Source organism: Ceratotherium simum, chromosome 3 (genome assembly GCF_057802395.1).
Source record: "Ceratotherium simum simum isolate JZ-2026a chromosome 3, ASM5780239v1, whole genome shotgun sequence".
In the NCBI taxonomy this organism is placed as follows: Eukaryota; Metazoa; Chordata; class Mammalia; order Perissodactyla; family Rhinocerotidae; genus Ceratotherium; species Ceratotherium simum.
Window position 1 is genome coordinate 96849780 of NC_141902.1, and position 20199 is coordinate 96869978.

Genomic DNA, 20199 nt, shown 5'->3' on the forward strand with positions numbered 1-20199 from the left:
AGAGTTAATACTAGACTCCAGGTCTCTCTTTTTTTTTTTTTTTTTGTGAGGAAGATCAGCCCTGAGCTAACATCCGTGCTAATCCTCCTCTTTTTGCTGAGGAAGACCGGCTCTGAGCTAACATCTATTGCCAATCCTCCTCCTTTTTTCCCCCCAAAGCCCCGGTAGATAGTTGTATGTCATAGCTGCACATCTTTCTAGTTGCTGTACGTGGGACGCGGCCAGAGAAGTGGTGCATCGGCGTGCACCCGGGATCCGAACCCAGGCCGCCAGTAGCGGAGCGCACGCACCCAACCACTAAGCCACGGGGCCAGCCCCCAGACTCCAGGTCTCTTGACGTCAAACCCTAGGATCATTCCAAATCGACCTCCAGAAGTTACAAGTATCCTTCCCAGAATTGGGGTAAACATGGACTCCTGGGGAGCCTCCATGTGAGCCCCAGTCCACTCCCCGGGTTTCAGCAGCTGCAGCAGAGCATCCTCTAACAAGACCGTCTGCAGTGGGAGTCAGGGGACAGGGAGCAGAGCTGGGGGCCCTTGGCTCTCAGTAGCCAAGAGCCCTCCGTCACACACCTTCCCCTCTTTTTATGGATGAGGAGCCTCAGGCCTGGAAGGCAATGGTCACCCAGCAAGAGCTGGGACTAGAACCCAGGCCACTTGACTCCCTGTCCAGTGCTCATCTCTCCACCACTCCTTGCTCTGTGGTTGGGAGGTTCCAATTTGAGAAGCAGCAAAGAGTCAGGGGTGGTTTCACATAGTAGCTGCAAGCCATTCATGATTTTCACAGGAAAACCCAACTGACCTCCACTTCAGGCAGGCTTATAGCCCAATCCATGATGAACAAACTATCAAAATTTTAAATAAAGGCAGGAGCTGCTGGACCCCGGACTAAGGTAAGGCCAGTGAGGCCAAGTCATGCAAATGGAAAGTTGAACTTTGTCTTTATTTAAAACTTTGATATTTTATTATGGATATTTTTAGACAACTTTGATTTTTTAAAACTATTGCATTGAAATAGTATTTATCTTGATTGCTGACTGTTTCGGCGGCCCCTTCAGTTTTGCGCCAGGAAGTGCAAAACTTGCCTCACTTGCCTCCCCCAGCCCCAGCCCTGCGGCTCAGTTGCTTACGAGGACCTGGCAAGATAGAGAGTTTAAGGGGATGTCTGGGCCAAGGAGAAACAGTAGAAAAAGCAGAATTGAGTCCTTAAAAGGCCTGCCTGCCTGCTTCTCCAGAGGGCATGGGGTTGTGGGGAACCAAAATGGCCTAGAAGGTGCTTTTGGGGGGCTTGACCCCACCCCCACAACTGGGGGGAATGTAAAGAGCCAGATGCACACCACACCTTTGAAAATCCTGTTAATGGTGAGAGGCTTGTCGCCGTGCAGGGAGCCCTTCCCTCCTTCCAGACTGAAGCCCAGCCCTGCAGAGGTCTTCTCCAGGGTCACCATGCAGACTGCAGCCTCTGCTGCTGAGAAAAACACAGGGGTTTTGTTAGGGACACCTTCCTCTCTGGGCCACAGGCGCCCTGGGCATCAGGCGAGCCCGGCTGATGCTGTCTGCTGTACTTGTACATATGTGCATATAAACACAGACACACATCTCGGGCAGCATGCGAGGCAGGCCACATGTTCTTCGGGCCACAAACTACTGAACAGCCCCACCAGGACTGGCCCCACAGGGCTTCCACAAAACTGGGAGAACTTACTGGATTCTGTGGAAACGTCACTGGCCGCAGAAGCCGAGGCTGCAGAGTCGGTGGAGGAGTTCAGGTCGAGTGTGGCCTCCAGAGCCGGCTTCCTCGTGACGATCACTGCTTGCCTAGGGTCCCGAGCTTGGCGGAGGATGGCCAGGGCATCGTTGTGCGTGGCCCCTTTGAGGGACTTGCCATTGATGGACAGAACCTCATTGCCCTTCTGAATAGTCCCTTCCTGAGAGGCCAACCCATTTGGGAACACTCTGTGAACCTGAGCAAACCAAAGAAGTCAGGACCCAGAAATCACCCACGTAAGATCCAGATTCTTGCTGGAGGAGGATCTGAACCAGTTAGTCAAACCTACCAGATTCTTAGGCCAAAGAAAATGAAACTAATTCTGTACTAGATCAAGGCCGCTGTCACAGGGGCCAGCATTCCCTCCTTCTCTACTCAGAGCAGAGATCGCCAGCAATAATGGCCAGATAGGCCCTCAGAATCCTTCTCAACACAACGTCCTAAACTACATCACTACAATCCTAGTTAACATTCAGTTAAAATCTTTTGCCTTACCTGCTCAAGATCAGCATTTCCCAAAGCAGTTTTCTTGAAGCACTGATGCTGTGCCATATTAACAGGTACTGTATTAGAAAAAGTTTCTAAGTTCTAAGAAATTTAAGAACACTGGATAAAACAAAAGCTCTGAAAATGTCTACAGTTTAAAAAAAAAAAAAGTATCAGAGGGCCGGCCCGGTGGCGCAAGCGGTTAAGTGTGCGCCCTCCGCTGCAGCGGCCCGGGGTTCGCTGGTTTGGATCCTGGGCGTGCACCGCCACACCGTTTGTTAGGCGATGCTGTGGCGGTGTCCCATATAAAGTGGAGGAGGATCGGCATGGATATTAGCCCAGGGCCGGTCTTCCTCAGCAAAAAGAGGAGGATTGGCAGATGTTAGCTCAGGGCCGATCTTCCTCACAAAAAAAAAAGTATCAGAGACGCTACAATGCAAATTTGCATGATACCACTCTAAGAACAGGCAGTATAATACAGTGATCCCCAAAAGTGTTTCCGCAAAGAATCCTTTTTTTCATAGAGAAATTCTCAGGCCCCATCTTCTGCAGAATGTATTTTTGAGAAACGCTATCCTTGGAAGTCTAGACATTTTTAAAGCTCCCCCCACAGGAAATTCTGATCCTTTAACTTCAGTTAAAAGGGACCTGGTCCCCTTGCTACAAGATATGTGGCATAAACAAAATCTGTCTTTGCCTCAGCCTCTTTAACGAGATAAATTCTAATGAGCATAATTCAGAGGATTGAATTACAGCTGCATGGGCAATCACTAAAATGTGTTACACGTTGTTTTGCTGGTGTCATGTGAACAAGGGTCTTTGTTTCTCTGAATTGTTTCTGTGTTGGAAAAAGCCTGTTCTGTGGTCAGACGTCGTTAGGGTCCCCAGGCTGTAAGACCCAGCTTGAAGCAGTGCTGCTCTGCATCTCAGGTCCTCACTCCAGAACAGAAGCATAAATGCCACCAGCTCCTCCTCCTGAGGTGCAGGGAAGATGGATTTAGACCACGTGGCAGTGAGTGTCCGGCATGGCCCTTGGTCATGGGCGGTGCTCAATGTTAGTTCTCTTTTAATGAATCAGGAAGGAACAGAAGTGCTCAAACATGGAAGGAGAAAGAGGAAGTTTGGTGTGTGTGCTCGGCCGACGTGTGTTGCCTCCTCCTGGTTTGTGAATGGCTGCAGTGTCTCAGGGGTAGATGGCCAAATGAGGTGGAGGGAAGTCACTACTCAAGGGCAGACCCAAAGATCTAACTACTGTTCCCCCAGGCAAGCTGTCTTTTCTCTTCAAATAGAAAGTAAACTAAACAGTCAGGAACATCTTCATAATGCTCTGCTATGGGCAAGTGACAGAAAGAGGTCCTTATTGGTTTTACGTGCTTTTTTGTGGTAAGAGCTCACTTGCAAAGAAGGAAGTTGCTCCTCTCACCCCACTGTCTCTGAAATGACCAGTAGGAATGGGCCAAGTTACCACTGCAAGGGGGTGTGGTGTGTTTAATGCTGGCTGATGCTGGGACTCGGAGGGTTTGTTTTCAGCAGGGCATGGAAATTCAAATGAGCCCACATGAAGAATACACTAAGACAACACAGCTGTGAGAGGACAACTGTGCATTCAGCTTTGGAGGGATGGAACAGCCAGGTCACAGCTCGGTCTGTGAAGATGGGACGACCAGAAACCATCTGGTTCAGGTACAGGTGACCTGAAGAGTGGGCAGAGGGCAGCAGCCAATGCCAATCAGATTGCGTGGGCCAGAAAAATGGGGTCCACAGGAAAAGATGCAGGTGATGCAGGGCTGCTGGCCTCCGCACACCTACCCCAGGCTCCAGCAGGTCCTGACAGAACAGGAGGCTGGGCCACCTGGTCTGAAGCCTTGGGTGCATCCTGGGCTGTGCGCTGTGAACAGGTTACAGAACTGCTTCTGTTCTCTCCAGCATGGCCCCATTGCCCTCAACCCACCGTCAGAGCAGCTTCCCAATTGCCCACATTAACGTGCCTGCTCTCCACGTGGGCAAAACCAGGACAGCAGCCTCCCCTACAGGACCTGCCTTCCCAAGGTGCCTTCCGTCCAGGTGAGGCCCCTTCCATCCAGGTGTACTGTGCTACATGTCACAGCCAGGTTTCTATCCTGGCTCTACAGCCTTGCATCAAGTCCCCTGTGGTCATAAATCATTCCTGTCTAAATGTTTAGTGGCTGACAGGCTCCTGGTCTACATTTCCAAAAGAAGAGACACGACACTGAATAAAATTTGCTTCCCATTTTTTTCTATTCTTTGTTGTTGTTGTTGAGATGAAATTCATAACATTCAATTAACCTTTTTTCTTTTTGCTGAGGAAGACTGGCCCTGGGCTAACATCTGTGCCCATCTTCCTCTACTTTATATGTGGGATGCCTGCCACAGCATGGCTTGATAAGTGGTGCATGGGTCCTCACCTGGGATCTGAACCCGCGAACCCTGAGCCACCAAAGCGGAGCGTGCAAACTTAACCACCACGCCATCAGGCTGGCCCCCAATTAACCATTTTAAGGTGTACAATTCGGTGACATTTAGTAGGTTGAATTTTTAAAATGTCCCTCCAGACAGAACCTTCAAAACTGCAGGAACTGGGGCTTCAACCTCAAGACATTCTGACCCAACAGTTCTACAGCAAGGCTGAGACACCTGTAATCCTTTTGAAAGCTCCACAGGGGATTCGGATTTCTTTTGGTATATTAAAGTTGTTTAGGGCCAGCCCCATGGCTTAGCGGTTAAGTGCACGCGTTCCGCTGCTGGTGGCCTGGGTTCGGATCCTGGGCGCACACCGACGCACCGTTTCTCCGGCCATGCTGAGGCCGCGTCCCACATACAGCAACTAGAAGGATGTGCAGCTGTGACATACAACTATCTACTGGGGCTTTGGGGGAAAAATAAATAAATAAATAAAATTTAAAAAAATAAAAATAAAGTTGTTTGGGGTATATAGAGATCTTCTCTGTTAAATTAGGGATCATGATGAGGGTTGAATACAGGTTATATAGGGGACGGCTAGTATGCTTCTTGAAAACGATGAGTCGTGACAGCTCCCCTTTAAGGTCCTGCCCTAAATGCTGGTTCCATGGCCTGGTGTCATGCATTCCTCTGGTCCCCAGCACAGGCCCCTTCCTGGCAGGTGTTCCCGCACCCAGGGCCATTACCTCTGGCTGTGACATGCCCCCGTCGCTGGCCACTCACCGTGATCACCTTGTTTTCTAGATCCGCTCCTCCTGCCAAGCTGAACCCAAGGCCAACCCCTTCCTCCTTGTGCAGGATGGTGACATGGATGCTGTCTAATTGCTGCAGAAGGAAATACATATATTAGAAAACATTTTACTGCAAGAGTGTGAACAATTTAGCAAGTGTTTTAACATCAGGCTGATTTGGTCTCAAACTCCAGCTTGGCCATGCTCCCAGTTACGTCACCTCCTCAAACCTGTTTCATCATCTCTAAAGAGAAGATATATACTTTCTGGAGTCATGGGAAGCTTAGAAGGAAAAAAACATGTATGTAAAGCAACAAGTGTATCTATTTTTTTCTCCTATTGGCCCCATCCATACCCACACTTGTACAGACAGCGCTGGGCACCACTAAATCAGCTGGAAATGCCAGCACGTTGGATAATGCCACACTGACGTTTCCGTGTGGGACGAGGTCAGCCTATAGGATGTTGTATCAGCAAACCCAAGAGCCAGTGCTGTTTTGCTCCTTCCCTCTCCCTTCTTCTCTGTGGGGCACCGCAGCAGCATCAAGGAGCCCAGCTGGTTCCTTGCTCCAGAGCACATGTGCACACACACACGTATGCACACACACACGAACGCACCCAGGCATACGCAGTACTTCCCAGCCTGGATGTGGGCACACCCGGAGCCAGCTCAGTCCCTCTGCATTGTCTGAAGTCAGAGACTCTCCTTCTGATCTCCTTCTGGGGTCTCAAACTCAGATGCATATGGGAGCCAGGCAGATCACTTAAAGGAGCAAAATGGGCAGGTGTGAGTGGTGGGAACTGCAGAGAACTGGCGCGCACCTCTCCTGCTCCAGGACCAGCTGCTACAGGGGAATGCAGACCCAGGGCTACCAGATCTTTCCCTTTAGAAGCCAGAAATCCAGGTTTTGATTCAAGTTTTATAATATTTAGAATATAATAATTTAAAAAATATCATCATGCAGACCAAAGAAAATATGCCTGCAGGCCCACGTAGCTCTCAGGCCCCAGTTTGTGCCTTGGTGCCAGGGAATAACCTCACGTCGAACAATTCGCTCACTCTGCGACCACCAGAGCCCCTGCCTTGCAGCTGACTCAATGATCCTTTGGGTTTGGAGACCCCAAGACCCAGAAGGGCTGAAGGGATAGATGGACCTCAGTGCCCTCCTGACCCCAGCACTGGCCCAAACCTCCTAACTTTTACCTGAGAATCAGCTGACTTGCCTCGGAAGAGGCCCTTGTCAAGTTGGAAAGTGAATGCTGTCCCAGTAACACCCGAGGCGGTTCGACTCTTGGTGTTTACACTGCACTTTTGCTTCTGTTATTTCATTTGAATAAGGCCCTGGGAGATGATGGTCCCAAGGTCCAGGTGACCGTGTGAGAGCCACAGAGGAGGAGTCACAGCCCAGGGCATCTTGTGTTCCTCAGGCTTACCCACTCACTTGACCTGGGGACTACCAGCTCTGACGCCTCCTTATCTTCTCACCCCAGCCTGGATGGTTCCAGTGCAGAAAGCCTGCGCAGACCCGGGGCAGCCCAGGAGGGTGCAAGGCCCACGAGTTCATGCTGGTCTGGCTGAGCTCTGCCTGGCCACTTCCTCTCTGTGCACCTTTGGGTCATGCTTAGAATGCATGTGGGAAGTGGGACTTGCAGAATGACTTGACTGAGGTGCACAGGCCCTTGCAAGCCCTGCGATAAGTCAGCTCTCAGTGCGCAGGGCAAGTCTTCGGGGTGAGAGCTCAGAACCACACGGTCTACAGTGGACAGCACGCTCCCACGCAGCATCTCCCTGGAGACACACGCCAGGCCGCCAGCCCAGGGGACGTGGAAATAGCACTGAACGTGGAGAAAGAAAACCTAGGCTCTGCGACATTGAGCCTCACCTTTCTCATTTATAAAATGGTTGAAAAGATACAAAAAGTCAATGACTGAAAGCACTCCATGAGCTATGAAGCTCCTTTTGAATGGAAGGTCTTACTGTGGTCCAGCAATGCAATGCCCCTCTACCACAGGCAGGATACAAACTAGGTCTCTGTCAGCCCCTGGGAGCTACCTTCTTGAGCCTCACGGAGCCCAGGGCTACTCCAGCTGCTTCCCCTCTGGCCTAAGTGAGGTGACCGCACTGCTCCCAGCAAGGCCTTCGTCTCTGTAAGTGCTTATAACAGAAACCTACCTTTAACGTCGCTTCATCCAGAACCTTCACTTCCTCTATGAGCTCCTTTAATTCCGAGGAGCTCAGCAGCGAGATGACCGACTGGCCAGACTGATGGGCACAGTGGTCCCAGTCGTCGGCTTCCGTTGGCTCACTGAGACCCTCTGTGTATTCTCTCAGCTCCGAAAGGCTTTCGTAGGGAGAAGCAGCAGCACGTGGGATGAATCATGATATTAATAAGAGCTAACATCTATTGCATAATTACTCTATTCCAGACATGGTGCTGAGCACATATGTGCATTCTGTTACTTGGTGCAGCAAATCTATAAGTAGAAACTAGCATCCCTCCGCTACAGAGATGGGAAATTAGGGCTTAGAGAGGGTAAATAGCTTGTCTGTGGTCACAGGGCTATGAAATGCCAAGATCCGGGATTCGAAATCACAGATCATGCTGTGTCTGACTCCGAAGTCCGTGCTCCAAACCTCAACACCTCCCCCAGAGGATAGCTGATGCTTTGGACAAATCTGCACCAAGGCCACAGTCAGATCACAGCCACTGCTCCTGGGTGGCCGTCGAGGCTGATGCCCCTTGCCTGCCTTCACAGGTGTGGTCAGCACCTGGCTGGCCGATGTCAGCACCTAGTAACTACAAATGGCGCCCACTCGGCCAGCAACTGGCCTTCCTCTTTCTTTTGAACTCATTTGGGTATCTGTAGCTATTTTTTGCAGCTACACTTCATATTTTGCATGAAACTGTGGTTTCAGTAATAGGGGATTATTTCTCCCTCTGGTTGACAGGCCTTTACTGCTAAAAGGGGAAGGGGGCCCCACAGCAGAAAATTTTGATGGTGAGCCTTGCAGTTCCAACAGAACAGCCTCTCAGCTAGAAAGAGCAAACTACTGGGAGACCTAAATGTTAAAGGGCCCCATTCTACAGCTGACCAGCTCTAACTAGCTACACGTGGTTGGTCTGGCTCTTTAGACCTGGTTCTAGGCGTGTCTTTGAGGATCATTCCTATTCCTTCACAGGATGTCTGCAGCAGCTGGAACCTGATGGAACTGGGTCAATGGGTCTCAAACTTTTCTCAGCAGTAGAAGAACAATAAATAAAACTGACATTGCAGAGTTGTTCTGATTAAAGAGGGGAGGCCAGACCCCAGTCCTGCAGCAGGAGCTCCCAGGCATCACTGGGAGCCCCTCAGTTCTGTGGAGCAAGTCTCGCCCTCCTCCTAATTTCAACAAAAGAAGAAACTGAGGGTGAGCATGAAGGAACCTGCTCGTGGTCAGAGATTCAATGCTGGAGCTGGCACTGGGACCCAGGCGTCCTAACTGCCAGTCCAGGGAACTGAACCCACATGCAGAGTACAAGTGGATTCCTTTGTGTGTGGGGGGCAGGGGGCGGGGGCAGCAAGAACTCCCAAGGGATCATCTCCTGGCCTTAGTCAGGTCTTTCTGAGCAACAGCAGGACATGCCAGGTGTGCCTTAGTTTCCAAATCTCCATCGGTAACTCACCAGGGGGCCAGTTCTGTCCCCCACCTCCCACTCCTCCCAAAACTCCTCCCACTCCTCCCAAAACTCCTCATTAATACAGAAGACAGAGATGTGACACATGCACGCACATGCACGTAAAAGAATAGGCGGAACGATCCTTTTGTACACCTGAGAAACTTTTAAAAAGATATATCGGATTATGAGAGAAAGAAAGCTGAGAAAGAAGAGAACCCCTGGGTGTGGACACTCACTTGAGCGAGAACCCCGTGTCCGAGGCAGGCATTTCAGCAGGACCGTCAGCAGCCGGGTCCTCCCTGGACGGCGACATTGGAAAGGCCCCTTGCTTGGGGGGGCAAGGAGTCTGGCCACAGGAGAGTGAGGCCGGAAGGCACAGCAGGGATTTCATGACAGCCGAGGACACTTGGCTGCTGATGGAGTAGAGTTTACTGGTCTTTTCATCGAATGGCTTCATCTCATAGGACTGGGTCCTGGACAGGGGGAAGCTCCGTGCCCGCTGGCTTGGCATCTTGACAATGGGGCCTGGAGAGTCCTCAGTCTGTGCAGACAGCAGCCTCGAGAGAGGGTCAGGGTCAGCGGGGAGGGTTTTCTGACAGGGCTGCCGCGCCAGGGCAGGGGACCCTGATACTCCCGGGCCGCTGGCCTCCGAGGCTGCGGGGGGACCCTGTGGTGGCTGCTCTTGCTCTGGCTGCTGCTGCTCAGCGCCAGGGGGAGCCCCTCGCCTCCAGAGGCCAGAAACCTGTCCTCCCTCTTGCTTCCCAGGAGGTCTTACTGCCTCCTCCGAGGACTGGAGGCTCAGTCTCTGAACTCCTTTGTCAGGCGGTTGAGAGGAGCCAAAGGTTTCAAAGGAGCTGATCCTCTGCTTGATGGAGGAGGAGGAGGCCCTCGCGTGGGACCCCGGGCCCCTGGGAGTGGGTGTTGGCTGGGCGGAGGAGGCTGCATCAGGCAGCCGCCTGGGGTCTGGAGCGCGACTCCTCAGACCTTTCAAGCTTTGACGAAACCAGGCTGGCTTGGGGGCCACGGGCGGACCCTTCTTCCCGGTGCTGCTGTCTGCCGACTTGTAAACTTTGGGAGTGCCATTGGTGGCTTCCAGCTTCAGCGGGGTCCCGTCTGGGTGGCCCTGCCTTCCGTCTTCCTCGCCCAGGCTGATGTTGGGCTGTAGCGACGTGTGGCCGTGGTTCTCACTCATGATGGGGCTAAACAGGTTTTTGATGCAGTCAGAAATTCTAACCCAAGGGTCTTCCGCTGTGGTATTGAGGCTATAGTCCATCCGAGCCTGCCTTTTAAGCAGTGGGTGTTTTACTGGGGAGGTTTGATTCACTAGGGAGCAGAAACAAGGCCAAAGCTGTGCATTACACTTGATTGTGAATTTTCATCCTAAATTCTAGTTTCAAGCTGAATAGCAAGAAGGATTCTAGAGGAGGAGGTTAGCAGAAGTGGTGGACCCCTGGTTGGGTGAGCAACTGGGCAGTGCCAAGAGGCAGCATCGCAGAACCAGAGGACCAGAGGTGGGAGTTAACTTCACAGCATCGTAGCATTTTAGAGCTGGAAGGGTTCGCAGAGAATATCTGGTCTGATCTCTGGCATTTTACAATTGTGAATCCAACATTCAGAAGGGTGAGGGGCCATCTGTTGGCAGAGCAAGTCTCCTGTTTCCCCACTTTCGTGTCCTTCCCACTAAGTAGCCTCCCAGATAACTCATTAAAATTTCAAAAGTCAAAGCAATCCTCTATCTTTTAAACTTTTAAGCCAAAGGTCACAAATTGGTAGTCATATTTGGTCTGGACCACCCATGTCATTAAAAAGCAATGTGAATGTGCACGCCTTCAGATGGGGCACAGTCCAGTTCAGCACAGCTCCTAACCCTCTCTCACGGGGTCAGCATTTCACACACGGATGCATCTGCCTGGCCCCTGATGCCATGTGAGTTTCCTACTCCCTCCTCCCAGGTAATTAACCAGCTTGCTCAGCAGAGGAGCGTTTTCCCTGCCCAAAGAGCTGATGAAAAGGTTCCAGGCAGAAAAAAAAACTTTGTGACAACTATTCTCGACCTTGGCTACACATTGGAATCTGGAGGGCCCTACGAAATCCTGACACCCACCCCTAGGTTCTGATGTGCTACCCCTGCGCTGCAGCCTGACCACTGTGATAAGCTCCACAGGTGATGGAGCATGTGCTCCATCGGGGACGCCCTGCCAAGTACAGCCCCTCACAAGGGCAGCACATGGAATCTTTCTCGGGAGCCATGTTGAGCCCGCATCCCCCTGGGTGGTAGGGAGATTCTGCCCCTGACTCTGTTTGCCGGGGACAGAGGGAGGCTGGCCTCCAAGCCCCACATAGAGAGAAGCCGAGTGGAGGTGTGGCCCTTCCGTGGCCCCCGGCTCTGACCTTTCCCTGGTTAAGAGTGTGCTGCTCTGGCTTCATGCTCCGGGGGATGCTTGATACCAGAATGCAACCCAGCTTGAGGAGGACTGATCCCTCCTGTCCCCCGTCTCCACGCCAGGCCTCAAGGGAACCAAACTGTGCAGAGCGTTAAGCCTTGAAGATATCAAAGAGATGCTCTGCGCCATCCCAAAGACCCGAGTGTTTGCTACTGGCTCTGGGGCTTTTGCAAGTGAGTCCAGCCCTCTCAGCCTGGTGCTGCATTTGCAAATGGCTCTGCTGCAGGGGCTGTTGTGAGGCTCAGTGGTCAGAGGCTCTGCAGGCAAGCCCTTTGCATGGTAGGTGAGGCGCTCTTGGGAGTAGAGCATAGAGGCGTGCCCTGGCATGTTCCTCAATTGGGATGACTAAGGGAAGGGAGAGGGGAGGTGCCTCCAGTTGTAGGGCACCTGTTATGGGTGAGATGTGCCAGATATTTCCATTCATAACATCCCTCAACCCTCCAGGAGCCGTTCATGTGCTTTTCATGTAATGTTTCTCAAACAAGCATGTGGTTTGCAGCCTACATATTTATGTCTCTGCCACTACTGGGAGCTCCTTGATGGCAGGAACTGGTCTGTCCCTCTCTCCCTCCCTCTGTCCCTCTCTCCCTCTGCCCCTCTCCCTCTCTCTCCAGCACCCAGCACAGAGCCTTCTATGCTGTGAAAGCCAGCATCCAACACACACTTCCGGAATCAAACCATGTGTTGGGGTTCTTTGTGATTTTCCACACCTTGCTGATGAGTGAATCGAGGCTTAGAAAAGCAGAGAAAGTTGCCCAGAATCACATTAATGAAGGGCAGAGCCAGGTTTTCTACCCGGGTCTTCCTGATCCCAAATCCTATGCTTTTCCTAGCAAGCCACTAAACCGTCAGCTCACGTCTCAGCATTTCCAGCTGCACCATGTGGGCACAGCCATTCCATTTCCCTCGTGGAGGTGGTGACCACCAGCCAAATGCTGTTCATACTTTTCTGACACTGTGGTCTCATCCTTGGAAATACTGGATGCAGCGTGCTATAACACTATCACCCTAGAAAGGCAGCTGCCCACGATGGCTGGGTGGGCGTGTCTTTAGACCTTTCTTGAGGGCTCTATCCTCCAGTTGACTGTCTGGATTGGCCTGCATCCCCCATCCCCACCCCACCACCACAGCATCACTAACTCCACCAGGGGGTTCCCACCCTGGACAGCACCCCCACTGCCCTGCTGCCCCAGTGCCTTCGGGACTCCTGTTCTGGACTCCTGAGCAGTCATCAGCCTGAGTCCAGCTGTCATGTCGTGCAGAGCCCTCCAACCTCAGGACAAACTCACATTCTTACCTTCTCACTGGACGTTTCTCTGGAAGGTCCTTCCTTCCAGGAGATCTCAATGAAAGCCTACCTGAGCTGGCTCCTCTCCTCCCTGGCTCGTGCTCTGAGGAGGGCGTCGTCTGTGGGCCGACGGCAGGTCCTGGGCAGCAGACAACGGCGCGGAGCGTTCTCCCTGCCACGTCTTCCTGCGGCAGCAGCGATGGCAGCAGCTCTCTGGCTTCCTGTGGTGTAAACAGGAAGCGAGACTGTGTCAGTGCAGTAGCCTCCAGCTGTGAGAAGGCAACGCGCACTTCAATTGGGACTGGAGAGCCACTGTTGAGCAGCTTAATTAGAAGTTCATCCGCAGTCCTATAAAGAGGGTCCTTTCCTGCAGTGTGCTGCCTGCATCACTGACACAGGGAGCCAGCATCTCCTGGGAGCTCCGAGTATCCCTCTGCTTCCAAGGAGCCGGTGTCCAGAACATGGGCTCATCCTGCTGGCATATGTGGGCTCCGTGTGATGGGAAAAAGAGGCTCGGGGGTGTGGAAGGGGCTGGCACTGCTTCATTCACCACTGCATCGTGGTGAACTACTTGCCCCAGGACGGGACAGAACAGTGCAGAAATAAGTGGGCAAAGAACTGCCATCTAGTCTTCACTAGGTCAAGGTTAGGACACTCAGAGGAAAAGGTGTGTCAGTCGCTTTCTACATTATTAGTCATTATTCAGATATTTAGTGAGCATGCTGCAAAGGATGACAAATACTTGGGCTGTGTCATCCTTCCCTCTGCAGCACCTAGGGTGACATTACCAATCTATGGCAGAGTTCTTTTTCCCCACTGAGCCCAGAAGCAGTCTCATGCTCCTTCATAAAACAGCCTGGGGACGAGATGGGCCAGCACCAAATAACCATATAATACTTGACTACAGTCTGGATTTTTATACAGCATGAGGGAGATGCTGTCAGGGCCCAGAGGAAGCATTAGCACCAGTTCTGTCCCAGAGAGGAGAAGGCTCCCTAGAGAAGTGCTTTTGTCTGGTACTTGAACAAAGAGTAAGAATTTTCCAGGCAGAGAAGCAATAATTGAGTGTTCCTGAGAGATAGAGACACAGAGGGAGGAACAAGCATAATACTAATTCAGAAACAATGAAACATAAGGCAGACATCATCAAAATGATGCCTCCTATATTTGATCATCTGCAAAAGAAATACTTTGTGATGCTGCGGTGGCCTCCATGTTCTGTTCATTCCAGAGTCAGATGGAATGATGGTCTGGCTATTTGACACGGCTGCAGGCATCCTCCCAAGAAGAAGGAAGGAAGGAGGAATAAATGCGTCATCTGGGACGGCAAACATCTGTAGCCTGAGATGTAATATCTACGTTGACAATAAACATTCTTTGAGAATGAAAGGTCTACGGAAGTTAGAAATGTGTTCACAAAGCATTGCCCCAGCTCTTGGTCCCTATTGTAGAACCAAGCTCTAGGAGAGCATTTTGGAAATACTGAGAGACCAACCAACTCAAAAGAATCATTGGGCTTCTTGAACAGTCCTTTAAGAAAGCAAGGCTTGGCCATGGCATTAGAAGCTTAAAATATTAGGCTGATGGCTTCTAAGACTCTCATCACACAAGACAAATGACGTGGCTGAGACTTAATTTCACCCACTTGGGAGCTTTGTAAGGTGGCATCTATCTACATTCATGAATCATTGACACTTTTATAGGCCGAAGCTCTTGGTCCCAACCACAGTAATCAAAGCAACCTTGCATCTTGGAACAGACTGAAATGTGTTTTATCTTCTCATCAGCACAGCTGGTGTTGCACCCTCTTCATGAGAGGTGTTTTTTTTAATTAGCTCCTGAAATAAATTTGATTTTACTCAATTTTTTCTCTAAGTAGTGTTTCCTAGCACAGTGCTTGGTGGATGAGGGAGGGAGACGGGAAAGGAGAGGACAGAGATGCGGATTTGAAGGGGAGAAAGTGTTTTTTTAAACACAAGTGATAGTTCGAGCTGATTTTCTAGACAGGAGAGAATTGATCTTTTGTTGAAGAAAATATCCCAAAGGTCATTTTGGTTGTGGAAATTAAGTTTCCTTGAGTTATGGTAGATGGGAAAGACTTGGGGTTGTCCATAACAGCTCGAGAAGGTCTTGGGACTGTGGAGAAAAAAGATTGCAGGGGGCACAGGAAGAGAGAGAGGGAAGGAGGAGGCCGAGGAGGAGGAGGAGAAGGAGGGAGGGAAGGATGAAGAGATATTGTACACTGGGGCCAGAAAAACATCCAGTGAGAAACCCCCAGGAATGGTCAAGGAAATCTGAAGACTGACATCAAGCAAACTGTTTCCTGTTTTTGTTGTGCTATAATCCTTTCTCTGTGACCCCCCGATGCCCAGTAAAAGTATGCTTTGTTGGCTGTCCTTTTGCAAAAGGCTGTAGAAGGATCTGTTGGCCATGTGGAACAAAGCAGAACGACAGAGAAGAGCAGCTGCAGAAGGTGGGAGGATGCAGGCAGGAGCAATGGATGCTGAAGACGCCGGGCAGGCTGCCAGAGGCGAAGGCAGGCTGCTCGCGAGAAAGCTCCACGCGGAAGCTTCTTGCCTGCCTGCCCTGCAGAAAGCCCCCTTCCTCTTCCAGCCCCCTCACTTGGGGATACTCCCTGCCCTATATATAGCCCAGCCTGGCCAGGCAGCCCAAGGGCATCACCGGTCAGCCCTGTGGGCCCCACAGACCTTCCCTGGCAACCCCACTCATCCTTTTCTGGGTCTCCAGGATCAAAGCAAAAAGCCTGGCTTCTCAGCCTGCCTGTTCCTAATTTGCCCTTCTGGACTCATAGGTCTCAGGCCTCAAGGAAAATGAAATATTTGCTTAAAGGAGGAGGTGGGGGGACAGATCCACCTCAACAACTCTGTCGTGTGTTGCTAACCAGCCACATCCTGCCAGCTCTCTGCACAACTGTACTTCCTCTCCAGTAGCCTGGCTTCCTCCCCTCCCTCACTTTCACCCTCCTACTCAATACCTTCCTCCCCCAACCACCCATCTCCACCACTCTGGGGTTTCTTACTCCTCCTGCAGTTGTCAGCCCTAATTAGAGATAATTAGAGGGGATTTCCAGGGCCGCACTCCCACCTGCCTGGTGGAGGCAGCTGCTGGGGTAAGGATGTAAAAGACAGTGTAGCCTAATGGTTGACCCACTGGCAATGTGAACTTGAGCAAGTTTCTCAGGTCCCTCTCTTCATGATTGGGACCCTCACCCCCTGGTGGTTGTGAGGCTTAACTGAGACAATGCACAGGAAATGCTTAGCACAGTGCCTGGGCATAAAAATGGCCCAAGTTGTAGCAGCTGGCTGTCAGTGTGCCTTCCTAGAAGGGGTGGAATGGGGCTGCAGAGGAAGGAAACTGAGGTCATTAAGAGGCGTGATGGAGGAACAATCACAGCAACGAACACTATTGTGCCTGGGAGTCTGTTAGGCATTCACTTAAGTGGTTCCATTTAATCCTCACAATAGCCCTTGGAGGGAGCCACCAAACTTAGCCCCAATTAACAGATAAGGAAACTGAGGCTTAGAGAATGTGGGCTCCCTCCAAGCTCCACATCTAAGGAGATAGGATGGCAAAGCTACCTGCGAAAGAAACAAGAGACAATTTCTCACCCTCACATCAGTGTACTCGCTTGTGAAAGAGGGTAACAAGCTCTTGTCCACTTTAGTTATTTAGGCCAATCTTCTCCTAGCAAGCAGAATGCCTGAAGATCCGTGTGCAAAAGACCCTCTGCCAGCCCCTTGCAGCATGATCTTCCTGGAGCTCTGGTGGTGCTCCACCATGGTGAGTCAGAAAAGGGACCCACACGAAAGCAGCCTTATATCCCATTGTATTTTGGATGGAAACCCAGAAGCCAATCAGCAGTTCTGGGGCTTGAATTTTGGGTGTGCCAAGCTTCAAACCTATCTTTCTGCAGTCAGCCCTAAGCTTGAGCTGAGCCTCGTCCCTCCAGTGGAGCAGGAGAAAGCTTCTAGCACTGCTAACACTGCTGCAGATGTCAAGAAGCACCGTGCTTGGCTTGGGAGAACACTCAACCAGCCGGACACCTCTCTTACCTGGCCACAGGTGGGCGAGGTGTGCCCAGAAGGGCATAAGGTGTTCTCTCTGTCTTCCAGACTCTTCTGAGGGTCACTGTCACTCTTAAAGTATTTTCTGGGTGGAGGCTTGGGCTTGGAGGACGTGGGCTTTCTCACCAAAATCTCAAAGGATTTCTTCAGTCTCAGAGGCGGGTAGCCATCCTGGCTCTCAGGGAGGGGTGGGCTCTCCTGGGGCAGCCTGGATGATGCTACGGGGAGCGCCCCCGGCTCCTGCCCCATGGGCAGGCTGAGGCTGTGTGTGCCGACTTCCAGGTCAGAAGGCTGTTGCTCTCCGCCACTGCCAGGACTACCCCCAGGGGACCCCGACATGTAGCTGCTGTCACTGCTGGAGCGGATCATGACCTTCTGAGCCCTGCGATGCAGGCGAGCTGAGTTCTTCTCTCGCTCCTTCTCCGAGGTTGGCCGCCCGTGCCAGCTGCTCTCCAGCCTTTTGACACCTGCAATGGAAGCACAGGGGAACCACCATCGCTGAGCTTCAGAAGACAAACACACCCCTGGCCGTGCTCCTGGCTGCCACAGGCAGCACACTGTACACCCAGGCAGCTGCTTCTCATCTGAGGTCACTCTGGATCTGGAGCCTGCAGTCTTGGGTTTGGTCCCTGGCAGGATGTATGACCTCAGGTGGGGAAAGTCATTTAACCTTTCTGAGTCTCCATGTGATGAAGATGGAGATGTGCCCCACAGCTTGCCCATCAAGGAAGGGCCTGGTGCCCTAGCTATGGGGGTTGCTGGTGGCAGATGGCCTGCAGCTGTCTGCCCCTTCAGGGACTGCCTCAGCTACAGAGGCTGCCTTGCCCAAGCGGCAGCCCATCTCCAGTGCTGATGAAGATGAGGCTATAAAGGAGGGGCCATTTCTGCCAACAGGACAACTCTAATGGGCCACTTTAGTTCTCAAGCTCCAGGGGTCGGCTGAAGCTGTCTGGTGTGCGTCTCAGCCCGATGTCTCCCTCTGCCCGGCTCTGCTACTTCCCTCCCTTCCACAGGTGTTGATTGCCAGGATGCTTCTGAGTAAACATCCTGCATGCCAAATGTCATCTCCGAGTCAGCATCCCAGGGGGATCCAACCTGCAACACTCCATTTCCTCATCTGTAAAATGGAGATAATAATTCTACAGTCACTGGGCTTGTTTTGAGGCTCAGTATCAAAGAGAGAGAATGTCTGTGAAGGCACTTTGAACCTTTTTTTGTGTGTGTGTGAGGAGGACCAGCCCTGTGCTAACATCCAATGCTAATCCTCCTCTTTTTTTTTTTGCTGAGGAAGACTGGCCCTGGGCTAACATCTGTGCCCATCTTCCTCTACTTTATATGGGACGCCGCCACAGCATGGCTTGCCAAGCAGTGCGTCCATGTGCGCCCGGGATCCGAACCGGCGAACCCCAGGCCGCCGCAGCAGAGTGCACACACTTAACCGCTTGCGCCACCGGGCCGGCCCCGGCACTTTGAACCTTGTACCAAGAGGTTACCATTTCTTTCCAGCTGAGAATGAAGCAAGGCCAGAAAAACCACTGTTTCTTAGCCATACCTCCCTCTTTCTCATCCATATTCCCAGCACTAGGGCCATCCACACATCCTTGAGAGGCCCTTCTCTCTGGTGGTAAACTGTCAAAGATGCCCCCTTCCTAGAATCACAGCTCAAAGGAGTCAGAGCAGATGGAGGCCCAGCCTCTTGCTTAAATTCCAGATCATCTGTGAGGCCAGGAGAGCCAGAGGAGCCCGTGGGAGAGCACCTTAGACCTTGGGACAGAACAAAGGCCAGCCAAGCTCATAATTCAAATCCTCTTTAAAAAAAAAGTTTTCATTTGCGTCTTCCTGGTCATAAGATAGTACATCCTCATTAGAGAAAACTCAGCCACAAAAAGGAAGCAATGAAAGTAAAAGTTCACCTGCAGTCCTATCAGCCAGGGATAACCACTGTCAGAATTTTGGTGAGTTTCTCTGTCATCTTTTCCTGAGCTAATATGTATGTTGAGTGGGTGGAAATGGTAGAACAAAGTTGAAATAAAATTTTATGTCTTGTCATTTTCTCTAAACGTGTGCCCGACCATTTACCCTCCTTGTCAATATCAGTGCTAATGGCTGCACGTTGTTCTATCACATGGACATTCCATGAAGACTTGGCCAATGCCCAATGGTTGGGCACTGAGGCAGCCAGCCTGCTTCCCATCCCAGGTGCTCTGTGCACTAAAGTGGTGTGATTCTGGGCAAGGGAGCCTCTCAGGGCCTCATTTATTCCTGTAAAATGTGCATAAAAATAATATGTGACGATTTGGTAAAATATTGCATGAATTAGCCCAATGTCTGACATTTTAAGAATTCAATAAACATTATATATTCTATTATTAGATATTATTATTTCTATTATTACGAACTAGGGTTGAAAACTCCAATGCCTTCAGGGGCAACTGTGTGAATGGCAACCTGGTACAACAGGGAGTAGTGGGCACTATGGAGAACCGGAAAGCTCCTGCCTATTTGAACAATTCAAATTCAGATGCTTTTAAAGTCTTGTGCCTCCCACACAAAGCAAAAGTGTAAGTCAAATGTAGCTGGTGGACTGCTAGCATCCAAGCCTTGTCCATGTAGCGTGCTCGTCTATGATGACTGTTCTCATACATTCCTGGGATAGAAGGTGAGTTAATGGCTAAACTCTAAGCTTTCTAACAAGGCAAACATAGTTCAAATCAAAGTTCATTATTTCGCTTACCTTCCAGACTCCACTGATGCCTCTCCTTTCCAAACTTGATATTCTCCACAGCCTGGGCCACAGCTTCTTTGAGTAGCTGTTCAGAGACCTAGAACACATCGATCACCTCCTCGAATAAACAGTGGAAACTCCTGCATTAGGCTCCTAGTCTTGTACCAGCTCCCAAGCTGGGCCCCTGGATTCCAGTTTCTTTCCTTCCAACCCACTCTGCAATTAGCTGACAAATTCCACTTCCAGAAATACCCTGGCCATCAATGGTTCCCTAGCATCTTCTAGGTAAAGTCCAAGTCTGTCAATAAAGGGGTTCCCAAGGTGGCCCCTCTCAACTCTCCAACCTTCTCTCTACTACTTGCTGCAAAACTCTAGGCAAAGTTACCATGTCATAGTTTACCTCTGGGAGCTATCCCACTCTTAGTAATGCTGTCATGATATCATCATCATTGTCATCATCATCAACAACAATGTCATAACAATCACCATTTTATTGTTTGTGTTGTGCCTCACAGTAATAGTTAAGAGTATGA

At 51.0% G+C, this 20199-nt stretch overlaps 1 protein-coding gene across 8 annotated transcripts in view; it reads right to left on the minus strand.

Moving 5' to 3' along the window:
* Positions 1-20199, minus strand: part of IL16 (interleukin 16) — a 111339-nt gene that overhangs the window by 1462 nt on the left and 89678 nt on the right. For 5 of the 8 annotated variants that reach the window (XM_087429037.1, XM_087429038.1, XM_004432002.3 and 2 more), the window contains 8 exons: positions 19676-19763; positions 16930-17408; positions 12927-13077; positions 9361-10447; positions 7639-7807; positions 5458-5559; positions 1705-1963; positions 1342-1467 (listed from right to left, as the gene is read on the minus strand). In XM_087429037.1, coding sequence (XP_087285163.1) covers positions 1342-1467; positions 1705-1963; positions 5458-5559; positions 7639-7807; positions 9361-10447; positions 12927-13077; positions 16930-17408; positions 19676-19763 — 2461 coding nt within the window. The other 3 variants (XM_087429036.1, XM_087429042.1, XM_087429040.1) reach the window with 3 other exon arrangements.